The sequence below is a fragment of the Cynocephalus volans genome, chromosome 7 (genome assembly GCF_027409185.1).
Source record: "Cynocephalus volans isolate mCynVol1 chromosome 7, mCynVol1.pri, whole genome shotgun sequence".
Lineage (NCBI taxonomy): Eukaryota > Metazoa > Chordata > Mammalia > Dermoptera > Cynocephalidae > Cynocephalus > Cynocephalus volans.
In genome coordinates this window covers 4957761-4970611 of record NC_084466.1, presented here as the reverse complement: position 1 = coordinate 4970611, position 12851 = coordinate 4957761, and the positions used below count along the sequence as shown (strand labels likewise).

Sequence of the window (12851 nt, the reverse complement as noted above, 5' to 3'; positions counted from 1 at the left end):
TTAAAATTGCAAATACTATGAAGTAAGGTTAACAACATTTAAATGCTGGTATAAAGTCAGTAAGTCTCATGGTACATGACAAAGAATAAAGAGGAACAAAAACAAAGATAATTGCTTAATTTGTGTACAGTATACATACATAGAAACATATTCTTAACACAACAGGAGAACAATTACAGAAACAACCTCGTTTCTGTAACTGGTCACATGGTCTAAGCTGGTATTTATAACTACCTTCTTCTACTACCCATTCTGTATTCCCTTTGCCTTCTTCAGTGAGCACCTCAGCAGGTCGTGGTTCTTTACCTGGTGGAGTGACCCAAACCTTCATCCCTGAAGAGTCTGGGCCATTTATAGTCTTGCCTGGGTTTGGTTGTTGTTATCTTCCATTGACCTTAATCACAGGGCATGGTAGTACTAAGAGACGTCGTAAGAGATCTCCTGTGTTCCAGATATAATCTTCCTCACCTCCATTGTGGAGTAGTGTCCAACTTCCCCTTGGTAGTCTGGGTCAATCACCCCAGACAACACAGTCACTCCTTTCTTAGCCTGTTGACTCAGAGGCATGAGGATCCCAAAGTGGCCAGGTGGCAGCCTTAACTTCCAGTTCAATGGGATCATTTTTCTGTCTCCTGATGGAAGCATTCCTCCCTCTGAAACCAAGACCTCTAGACGAGCAGAGCATAAAGTTGTGGGGACAGGAAGCAAAAATTTGCTAATGGCTTCGTAGGGGTCATGGTTAGTGGTGCCACTTCTGTTTCCACCCCTTGATTCCTGGACCCGTGAATCCTGGCTATGGGAGAGGTAGTACCATATATTGAGTGCTGATTTAGAGCGTATACTGCCTACTGGAGAATTTTGCCCCAGCCCCACAGGGTACTGTCACCTAGCTAACACTGTAACCGTGATTTCAAAAAGCCATTCCACCATTCTATCATACCGGCTGCTTCAGGGTGATGGGAAATATGGTAAGACCAGTGAATTCCATGAGCAAGAGCCCATTGCCACACTTCTTTAGCTGTGAAGTGAGTTCCTTGGTCAGAAGCAATGCTGTGTGGAATGCCATAACGGTGAATAAGGCATTCCGTAAGTCCATGGATGGTAGTTTTGGCAGAAGCATTTCGTGCTGGGAAGGCAAATCCATATCCAGAGTAAGTATCTATTCCAGTAAGGATGAAATGCTGCCCCTTCCGTGATGGAAGCAGTCCAATGTAATCAATGTGCCCCAGGTGGCTGGCTGATCACCCAGGGAATGGTGCCATATTGGGGACTCGGTGTTGGTTTCTGATGCTGGCAAATTGGGCACTCAGCAGTCGCTATAGACAGATCAGCCTTGATGAGCAGAAGTCCATGTTGCTGAGCCCATGCATAACCTCCATCCCTGCCACCATGGCCACTTTGCTCATGAGCCCACTGGGCGATGACAGGGGTAGCTGGAGAAAGAGGCTGACTAGTATCCACAGAGAGGGTCATCCTGTCCACCTGATTATTAAAGTCCTCCTCTGCTGAGGTCACCTTTTGATGGGCATTCAAATGGGAAACAAATATCTTCACATCCTTTGCCCACTCTGAGAGGTCCATCCACATACCTCTTTCCCAAATTTCTTTCTCACCAATTTTCCAGTCATATTCCTTCCATGTCCCTGACCATCCAGCCAAACCATTGGCTACAGCCCATGAATCAGTATATAATCACACATCTGGCCATTTCTCCTTCCAGGCAAAGTGCACAACCAGTGCACTGCCCGAAGGTCTGCCCATTGAGAAGATTTGCCCTCGCCACTGTCCTGCAGGGATGTCCCAGAAAAGGGGTGCAGTGCCAAAGCTGTCCACTTTCGGGTGGTGCTGGCATATTGTGCAGAACCATCTATAAACCAGGCTCTAGCCTTGTCTTCCTCTGTCAACTGATCATAGGGAACTCCCCATGAGGCCATAGGTGCAGGCTGGGGAAGAGAAGGCAGTGTAACAGGAGTAGGAACTACAGGCATTTGGGCCACTTCTTCATGTAATTTACTTGTGCTTTCAGGACCTGCTTGGGCCCGCTCACATATATACCATTTCCATTTGATAATGGAGTGCTGCTGTGCATGCCCAACCTTATGACTTGCTGGGTCAGATAACACCCAGTTCATGATGGGAAGCTCAGGTTGCATGGTCACTTGGTGGCCCATAGTCAAGTGTTCAGTTTCTACTAAGGCCCAATAGCAGGCCAAGAGCTGTTTCTCAAAAGGAGAGTAGTTATTTGCAGATGATGGCAGGGTGTTGCTCCAAAGTCCTAAGGGTCTCCACTGTGATTCACCTATAGGGGCCTGCCAAAGGCTCCATGCTGCATCCATGTCTGCAACTGACACTTCAAGGACCATTGGGTCTGCTGGATCATATGGGCCAAGGGGCAGAGCAGCTTGCACAGCAGCCTGGACCTGTTGCAGAACCTTCTCCTGCTCTGGGTCCCAATCAAAACTAGCAGCCTTTTGTGTTACTTGGTAGATGGGTCAGAGTAGCATACCCAAGTGAGGAATGTGTTGCCTCCAAAATCCAAATATACCACTAGGCGCTGTGCCTCTTTCTTGGTTATAGGAGGGGCCAGATGCAACAACTTATCCTTCACCTTAGAAGGGATATCTCGACATGCCCCACACCGTTGGACCCCTAGGAATTTAATTGAGGTAGAAGGCCCCTGAATTTTAGTTGTATTTATTTCCCATCCTCTTATGCACAAATGTCTTACCAATAAGTCCAGAGCAGTTGCTACTTCATGCTCACTAGGTTCGATCAGCATAATGTCATCAATGCAATGGACCAGCATAATGTCTTGTGGAAGGGAAAGGTGATCAAGATCCCTATGAACTAAATTGTGACACAGGGCTGGAGAGTTGATATACCCCTGAGGTAATACAGTAAAGGTGTATTGCTGGCCTTGCCAAGTGAAAGCAAACTGCTTCTGGTGGGCCTTATGGATAGGGATGGAGAAAAAGGCATTTGCCAAATCAATAGCTGCATACCAGGTACCCGGAGATGTGTTAGTTTTTTCAAGCAATGAAACCACATTTGGCACAGCAGCTGCAATTGGAGTAACTATTTGGTTAAGCTTATGATAATCCACTTTCATCCTCCAAGATCCATCTGTCTTCTTCATGGGCCAAATAGGAGGGTTTTTGGTGGTGTAAACTGGATCTGTAAACTGGCTCAAGTCTGGGAATTGATTGAGGGGCCGTGACTCTCTGTTTTTATGATTCGAGTTAGATTTTTGCTCACTTGACCTAGAAGTTTTCTGCTTATACAGATCAAGTAAGAATTTAGGAGGCTTCCTGTCTGTTTGAGTTATGGGAACACTATGAGTAACTAACCAACGCCATAGATCTACACGAGTCAGACTATTCTGATTATTGCTTTGCCTCTGCTGTCCATTATGGCAACTATGCCCACGTTGCCTTTGTCAGTTGAGTGCTGCCACTTGGCCCCTGCCACCCCGGGATCCAGTTAGTCCCATTGCATTTAAGTGTTCCAATTGCTTAACTGCAGTTCCCACTGTAAGGTCTGGTCTACAGAGCAGAGCAGTAACAGGGCTCTTCAGGGAGGCTGGGGCTCCCCTCACACATCTGTCTCTCAAAGTATCAGTAAAAGGCATGTCTTCTGGAGCCTCCCGGTGTGGGTGAGTAGGTTTCACGTGACAAATCCACTCTAGCGTGCCAATCTCCCTAAGCCTTTGACTCCCTTCATCTACAGTTGACCAAGGGAGATCAGGCAACTCTAACTCACTCACAGGGGGCCAGCTTTTGATCCATATTTCAGCCAACCAACCAAAGTATGAGCACCTTTCTTAACTTCCCGAGCTACAACATGAAATGCAGAATCTCTGCGTTGTGGGCCCGTATCAATAAATTCAGCCTGATCCAATTTTATGTTCCTTCCACCATTGTCCCACACCCTGAATATCCATCCCCATGCATATTCTCCTGGTGTTCCTTCCACCATTGTCCCACACCCTGAATATCCATCCCCATGCATATTCTCCTGGTTTCTGCTTGTATGAAGCAAAAAATTCATTTAGTTCTTTAGGAGTGTGATGCACCTCCTCATGGGTCTCACTATGTACCTCACCTTTAGGGGTCTGCTGGGCCTTGAGTCTAGTTATGGGTCTAGAATCAAAGACAGGAGGTGGGGGTGGGTCCTGAGGAGAATCAGCATCGTCTTGCTCAGTCACTGCCTCGGGGAAGCCATTACTGTGTCCTTAGGCCATGCAGAGTTAATCCCCTCAGGCAGAGGTGGAAAAGTCACTGCCTCTGGGGATGAGGGTAGGGAGTTCGTTTCTGGTGAACAAGCCTCAATGCAATTTAGGGGTTCCATGTCCCCAGCTTCATCAGGGTCTTTCCACATGTCCCCAGCCCAACTTGCAGGATCCCATTCTTTCCCAACCAATGCCCTCACTTTAGCAGTAGATACCCTGCAAGGCTGATGATTCAACTGCTGCTGCAGTTCAGCCAATCTTATGATGAGGGCTTCTGTTTGATTCTTGGCAATTTCAGCCCTGTGGGTACTGGAGAGAAGACTCTGGCCTCGAGCACACCTAGAAACTCTTAGGTCATCTGTGTGGTGCTTGAGCCAAGAAATCACTGCACTGAGCTCCCCCTTGGCTTTCTTCAGTTTATCCAGTGTCGTGAGGAGCAACCAGCCAACGCCATCATAGTCCTCGGATTTCCACAAATACCGAAAGTATTATGTACAGAGTCACTGAATCCTTTGCCTTATCCAAGCGGTGAATCCGGTCCATCAGATGGATTTATCTTGCACGTCTCTTTAAACAGTTCACACCAAGGACCATCAGTGTTCTCCGTATTATTAGAAGTTGAGCCGTTGGCATTTTTAGGTCTAACACCCTGAACCCAATTGAAGAAATTCATCCTTAAGATTCTGTTTCTCTAGAACCACTCCTGGTACCAAAATCTGTATTAGTCTGGATTCTCCAGAGAAACAGAATCAGTAGGATATGTTATAATTCTATGAGAGGGATTTCTTAGGGGAATTAGCTCACGTGGCTATGAAGAAAAGTCCCACGACAGGCCGTCTATGAACTGGATGCCAGTAGCGTGGCTCAGTCCAAGTCCAAAGGCCTCGGAACCAGGGAAGCTGATCGTGTCCTTGGTGTAAGTTCTGGAACCCAAACGCTGAAGACTCTCGAGCTCTGATGTCCATGGACAGGAGAGAAGAGTGTATCCCAGCTCCAGCGGATTGAGAGAGAGAGAGAGCTTCACCTCTTTCCTCTGTCTTTTGTTCTCTCTGGATCCCCAGTGGATCGGATGGTTCCCACCCACACTGAGGGTGGGTCTTTCCCATCCAGGCCACTCAGACTCTCATACTAATCTCTGCTGGAAACACCCTCATGGACACAGCTGAAAAGATTGCTGTACCAGGTTTCTCAGCATTCCTTCGTCTAACCAAGTTGACATCTAGAATTAACCTTCACAGGCAGAGACAGAATTTAAATGCAGGTCATCTTATTCCAGAACAAATGTGTGACAGACTGACCTTAGCAGCACAAACGCTGAGCCCAGAGGCAATTTTTTTTTAATTACTTGTGATCCTTTGCAAAAACAAGCACATCTTTTTTCCAAATATGTCCCTTTAAGTAGGTATACAGATAGTGAGTAGGAAATTTAGCCAGGCATCTGGAAGGCTCCTCAAGGTTACCAGGACCCTGACAGATGGGCGGTGGCTGAAAGACCCTCTCATGAGCTATGGAAGTAGATGGAAGGCTTCAGAAATCCAAACATGGCAGCATTCTGCAATCTGCTGGCATTATATGGGAGGTATCACGCATACAGGAGAAAAGGAGAGAATTGGTCCATAAAGAAGGAAGGACTCTATTCCCTGGAACCAGAAAGTAAAGCTCTACCAGAAAGTAGAGCAAGACACACCAGACGAGGCCAAACTGTTGCCTTCTCACCTGTGAGCTGAAATAGAATGCTTACAGTGTCTGCTGATTGAGGATCCTCCTGCTTGCAAATGACACTCTCCTTTCCCACATGCGTAGGTCTCCAGTGCAGAGAGAAGGGATGTGGGAAAGGCAGTGGCTGACACTGACAGTACCAGATGAGAACGTGCACTAATATTAATAGTGATCATGAAAACCAATGCAAAGGTTAGATGGTTGGCTTGTGACTCCAAGAACCAGAACTCATGCAAGAAAATCCTCGAAGGAGCCATAGAAACAATTACATAAAAAGCACGTCATTATCCTACCATTATTATTTCCATAATTCTATTATGTATAAAGCATAGAAACAGTGTGAATCAAAGCATTGCCAGGTGGTGGCAATGGGGTATTTCACAAGTGTGAACTCTAATACTTCATGAAAACAGAAGATTCACAAGAAAAGGGAGCTCAGAAAGGTTATGAGTTTTCATAAAAATTACCATTAAAATATTTTTTCTACAAAACTACAGCTAGATAGAAAAAATAATTTCTATTGGTGTACAGTCGACCCAGGAATCCATAATTAACTGTGATTTATGGCAAGTTATCAAATTACTAGAAAAGAGGAGATTAAATGTTCACATCACAAATGACTAAGTTTTGCAATGGTGAATATGCTAATTACCCTGAGTAGATCATCACACATTGTATACATGTATTGAAATATAACTTTGTACCCCATAATATGTGCGATCAATGTTTCAATAAAAGTAATTAAGAATAATTAAAAGCATAAATAAAGCAAGATAGATGAAAAAAAATACATACTCAGGATCCATCATTGCATCTAACCTCTAGTAAGAAGATATATAACCAAATATGTTTAAAGAAATAAAGTAAGAAAGAGAAATGAACTGTATGGGCATGTACACTCATATATGCTGCAGAGTCTCTTGTGACTGCTTTGTTTATAGCATCTGATGAAATCCTCAGCAGTTTATGAAAAAAAAAATGAGTTTAAAAGCATTTTGTCAAAATTAGATTAAGTCCATGTTGGACTTGGGGAGGAGTGAAATAGTGTTGTGCATGTTTAAACAGAACAGAAATATGACCTGAAAAAAACATAAAGCTTGGCTAAAATTTCTAGTTGCTTCATGAATTATAATGTATATGTCAGTATCATTTAATTATTTTTAATATTTATTATAAATTCTGGATCAATTAAACATACAAAAGTTCAATTATAATACACTAAACAATTGTGTACCCACCACTTATATTGGTTTCATATCTTTTAAAAATAGTTTAAATTAAGAATACTGTAATTTTTCACATGCACTCTTGAGGTCAGGGTGCAGCTTTAAAGATGTGATAAGAAAATATCATGTCTTAGTTTAATTGTAGCATTTACTTTCTGGGTAGTACAGAAAATAATGGTATGTCTTAATTACATGGTGTCATTGCTTAGATGACATACTGTGCTTTCAACACAGAGGGAGTGCCACTTCACCCTTTCCATAAGCGGTGATAACCACTAGCCCAAAGTCATTATCCTTTCATTCAATCTTTTGCAAGTTTGCTACATGCATATACACATATAGATGAATTCAAAACTTGTATACAACATTATTTTCTATTTTTAAATTCACTCAGAGAACATATTAGCTTTACTCTTTTACAAAAAAATCATTAACCATGGTGTATTCAAAATCTTCCATGTTGAAAGGTTTGGACGTAGTTAATTTATTGTAAATGTGCTATAGTATTTTATTGGACTGAAACACAAAAGTATTTCCTTGTTTTCTGCTCTTACAAAGAGTGTTAAGAATGGTTTGATGAGTTCCTTTTTGCTTATGTTTAGAGTTCAATACAGAGATATTCCGAGCCAGACAAACATCTTCACGTTTCGAAGACATTGACAAATGATTCTTCTAATTGATTAGAACTACAAAGCTCAGTATTACAGATGGTTTTTCCAGCCCTGGAGACCACTTGGTTTTTTAAATTAAGCTTCGCCACTAGCTAGTCCTGTCATCCCAGGCCAGTCCCTAACTGCACTTGGCAACAAGTTTCCTCATCTGTAAAGATGAAAATATGTCCCACACCCCAAGTCACAGGTTTCTGGGAGGACAGGATGAGTGGGTGCGTATGAAGTACTGGTCACAGCACCACGCACATAGGACCTGTAAGCTATTGTCATCATTAGTATCCGACTACGGATTAATTCTGCCAGTATTTTGTGTGTGATAGATCATCTTATCATTTGAAATAGCATTTCCCTGATCACCAGGGAGCTTTTCATCTCTTCTCATATTTATTTGCTATATTTTTAGTTTATATCTCTGCCCAATTATCTATTGTATTTTCATTTTTCCTTATTGATTTGTAGGAGCCCATTATAAACTATTGATAATTTATGTATTACATGCTTATCTTTTTTATTAATTATTTTTATTTTTATTTGTTTTACATTCTAAGATGTGGAGCTGTTGGGGGAGAAGAGGAGAGGAGAAGGGGAAGGAGATTGGGGTGGGAGGAGGAAGGGGGGCATGGCTGAGGTCCGGGTCACACCCCTCATTCCAGGAGGGGAGCCCGGGGTGTCTCCAGGGGCTACTCAGTGGTCATCGCTGGGCTTGGTGCAGACATTGGGGGAGCGGGGCTGAAGCCCTCGGCACCGGTTCGGGATCCTGGGGCACTTCCTGCAGCTGCTCAGTGGTCATCGCTGGGCTGGTTGTGGACGTCGGGGGAGTGTGGCTGTCTTTATTATTATCATTATTATTATTATTATATAGTTGACCAGTTGTTAAATTTAATGTAGTGAGACGGCTCCGTTATTCTCATTATAATTTGTATTTTTGAACACTATTTTCTTGCTCTCAAATCTTGAGAGTATTATTCTATAATTTGTCCAAATGTTTTAAACTTTGCTGTTTATACTTCGGATTTTAATTCATCTGTGAGTAATTTCTGTGTGGAACATGGTTCAACATTTGTTTACTTTACAAATAGATGATCAGTCTTTTCAGCACCATCCTGTACTAGTGCTAAGTGACGCAGCCCAAATCTTCATCCGTAGGTAGGCTTGAGCTGAGTTTTCTAGTTTATTGCAGTGATCTGTTTTTCTAGTCTCTGCACCAGCGCCACACTGTGCAAGGACTTTGGCTTCTAGGAGTTTTTATTGAGGTATAATGCATGTGGGAAAATGCTCACGCTCTAAGTTTTCAGATGAATAAATGTTCACGAGCACTCAGATCCAGAAAATTCTCAGCACTCCACAGCCCCACTGCTGCTCCTTAAACACTAACACCCTGCCCAAGCTACCACCAACCTGACTTCCATCAGCATGGATTGGTTTGACCTGTTTTTGCATTCTATGAAAGTAGACATGTATGGTATTTTTTAATGTATCTGATCAGTTTCACTCAACATTAGGTTTGTGAAATTCATCCAAACAACAATCAAAATCAGGGCATTAGTACTGATGCACTGCTATCCTCTAATCAAGAGATCTGTTCAAGATTTCCCAGTGTCCCCAGATTGCCCCTACAGCCGGAGACCCAGGCCAGCAATCACGGTGCATTGAAACTCTGGCTCTGGAATCTCCTTCAATGTGGAGCCGCTCCCCTGTCTTCTGACTTTCCTGACCTTGGCATCTTTGAAGATGCACAGGCCAGTTATTTTATAAAATAAAAATCAAGTTTGTCTGATATTTCTCATGACTCAGAAGTCTTTCTATTGTTCAGTTTTTATTCTCACATAACAAAATTCACTAGAAACTCAAAAGGACTGAAAATACTAGCAGTGAATCAGTATGGCGATCATTATAAATCACCTTTTCACTGAATTTAAGTTTGTTAAATCTGCTTTTCCAAGAAATTCATAAACTCTTCTGCATTTCAGCTGCTACCGCCTTTTCAACTTCAAGTGTAAAATCCTTGCTATCTAATGTTACTGAAATTACATGTTGCTGAGAGAAATTGTATTTGATGTGAATTACCACAGTTTCGGCTTACTTCACAGATGTCTATTAAACTAGATTTTTGTGAGCTGCTCTTTTGAAAGACAGCAGAATAACTTAAAGCCTGTGGACAGATCCATGAAGGGTAAAGCCTCCAGTTTGTCATGAAGCAAGTTTAAAATGTGCCGAGAGGACAGTCATTTTATAAAAGTGCTGTCGAAACACTTGAGATCCAGAATGAGAGATTCGTTCGCTTTTGTACATTGGGTGTTAAGACGATAGTGTCCAGGGATGCGTGACCCGGAAAGCTTTTCACGGACAGGTGTGTCTTCGCTGTCTTCCAGGTGTCACAGCTGTACCTCAGCAACTCGGGCCGCCCACGTGGCGCGCTGCCCCCACACCTGTTCGCCTGCGCAGAGAGGGCCCTGCACCTGCTCTTTCTGCAAACGAGGCCACAATGCTTCCTGCTCAGGTGCGTCCCCACGGTGTATGGTCACTTCCTCCTCAGCAGGTTGAGGTCCTGTCTTTCTTAGCAACAAGTACAAAGGAGAAATATCATTGCTGTTAGAAATTGCTCCACGTGTAGCTGAATCAATATCAACATCCTTAACCTGAAATTCGTTTCATTTTGAAGATTTAAAACATAAAAGCAGAGTGTTTTTGCTTTCCAACCTAAACAAACATGGGGAAAGAAAGCACTGGGTATTAGTGAACCTAGGCCGCAGTGCTTCAAAATGTGGTGCCCAAAATATAATTTCATTTTTCTGCAAAAGTATGCCCCCCCCCACCTGCCCTTCTTGGTATTTATTTACCTTTGCTCATATTTCACCAAATTATATTACCCCCAAAGTATTTTTTTAATGTAATGGTAATTTTAGCTCATAAATATCAAAATGGTCAGGAGGATGATTTTCACGGGGGCAAAAATTCTTCACACACAAAATAATGTACAAGAAGTTTGGGTAAAATGTGATTATATGTTAATAAAGGATTGAAGAAATATTTAGGTATTAAAATAAGATCCGCATCAGAGAATTATGCTCTGTATTAGGCCAAACCTGTACAAGTGGGAGACTTCTATAAATACTCACGCTTTGCTTTAGTAATTATCCATAGTGATGGTTGGAACCTGGGCATGTAAATAAAGTAGCACACACGTCAGGTCAACTGAAACAAAAGCAGGGTGAAGACAGAACCTGGACAGAAACCAGACTTATTTACATATTTAAATGAGCACTTACTTATAAGCTTCTATGATTTTGAATTTATCAAAAGTGCCACTAGGCTTCATCTTTAGGAATTGTTTTTAATAATGTGCAGTTCTTTGTCCTGGGCCATAACTGAAAGTATAGAGTCCACCATAATTGATCTTACCTTTAATTTGCTGAAGGCCTTCATAGATGGTTTTAATTAATTGAACATGTTTGGTAAATATCCATTATCCAGCTGATGCTGAGCAAATCTGATTTAATGTGAACACTACTGATCACACGAACAGCTTGTAACGTGGGCCGCCACATGGAGCCCCTGTCGTGGACAGATTACCAGACAAGGCTATTGAAAGAAGCTGCTGAATTCCTGTAGGCCCATGATGGCACAACCCAACACTCTTGTTTATTTCTAGTTGAATCATAGAGTTGGATTTTGGGATCAAGGAATGTTTCTTGACAAGTAGAATTTTTAGCTTTAACCTTTTATCCTATGGAGCCAAGTGTATCACAGTATTTTTTCTTTTCTTTTCTCAAAGTGTAAAATAAATGTGGCCATTCTGAGATGTTATGAGATGGATAAAATGCCTGTGATTTTGGCGAAGCGTGTAGATCATTTCCCCTACCCTGCACCTGCACTGTAGTGAGGGGAGAGCTGGGGGGGCAGGGAGTGGGGCTCCTATAACCGCAGGCCAGCCCCAGCTCTCGTATACAGACTGCATCCATCTTATTCTCTAGTCTGCATGAGTCACCTATTTCAAGTTGCTCTAAAGGTTCTCAGGAAACGTATGGAATGTTTGTGTTGGGTAAATGCTGCCTTCTGTGCCACAGCTTCTCCACGAACCAGCTCAACACTCACCGCATATAGGTGTCTCTGAGACTCTCTCCAGCAGATCTACCTGATCCTCTGCCGTTGGGCCCACTGCTGGCTGTGCCCCTGCATTATACTTATACATTATTTATGTAATTAGCATGAACTCGACAGTATCCCCAATAGATGGCAGACGACTTCAGGGAAGAACCAACATCTTTTCACCTCTTTACCCTTCCGATGCCTAACATCAACTCTGGCACATAGTAGGTCCTAAGGAAATTGCATTTGAAAGAAGGAGCCATATTTTAAAAAGGAAAGGGTATTTATAAGATAGATCCCTGAATGAATGCCAGCAAAATTACTAAAAACCACAAGATTCATGAAACATCAATAAATTGCTGGGTAATGGAATTTTTGTCATAATGAATATAATTATAGAAATTAAAATTTTCACTTTGAAAGATCTAGACTGTTCTGGCTTGAAATGAGAAGGTTCAATTGACAGGTCTTTGAACCCAGAGAAGGAGCTTGTTGATTTGTGGGGTGGCTGTAACCTGTTCTCCCGTGGCTGCCAGGGTGGTTTTTCTGAAAGCAGTTAAAATGTTGAAGGTCAGCACAGATGCAGGGAGTAGAAGCATCCATTAACAACTGGAGACTTGAATAAAATATTAAGTTTCAACTTCTTTTCTGGCAAACACGCTTTAATTAATCAAACTCACTAGAACAAATGTTCCAAGGGAAAAACTTGAGAAAGCACTAGTAAAGGGACTTTAAAAAAAAGGAAGAGGGGGTGCTATTAGATAATTAATTATGTTTTTTAATGTTTTTCATCTGGGTGCAGTAATAACTTTATTGTATAAATAGCCACTTTGGTATAGTAATCATTATATTAGAATTTCATGTTAATCTCACATTGTCTAGTGTCAGGAATGTAACATGGTTATTATTTACAGAAAT

General features: G+C 42.3%; 1 protein-coding gene across 1 annotated transcript in view; it reads left to right on the top strand.

Annotated features, from left to right (window-relative positions):
- Positions 1 to 12851, top strand: part of MYO16 (myosin XVI) — a 491528-nt gene that overhangs the window by 201355 nt on the left and 277322 nt on the right. Inside the window, exon 12 of the mRNA XM_063102217.1 lies at positions 10217 to 10344. Within this exon, the coding sequence (XP_062958287.1) occupies positions 10217 to 10344 (128 nt within the window). The remainder of the gene's footprint in view (positions 1 to 10216; positions 10345 to 12851) is intronic.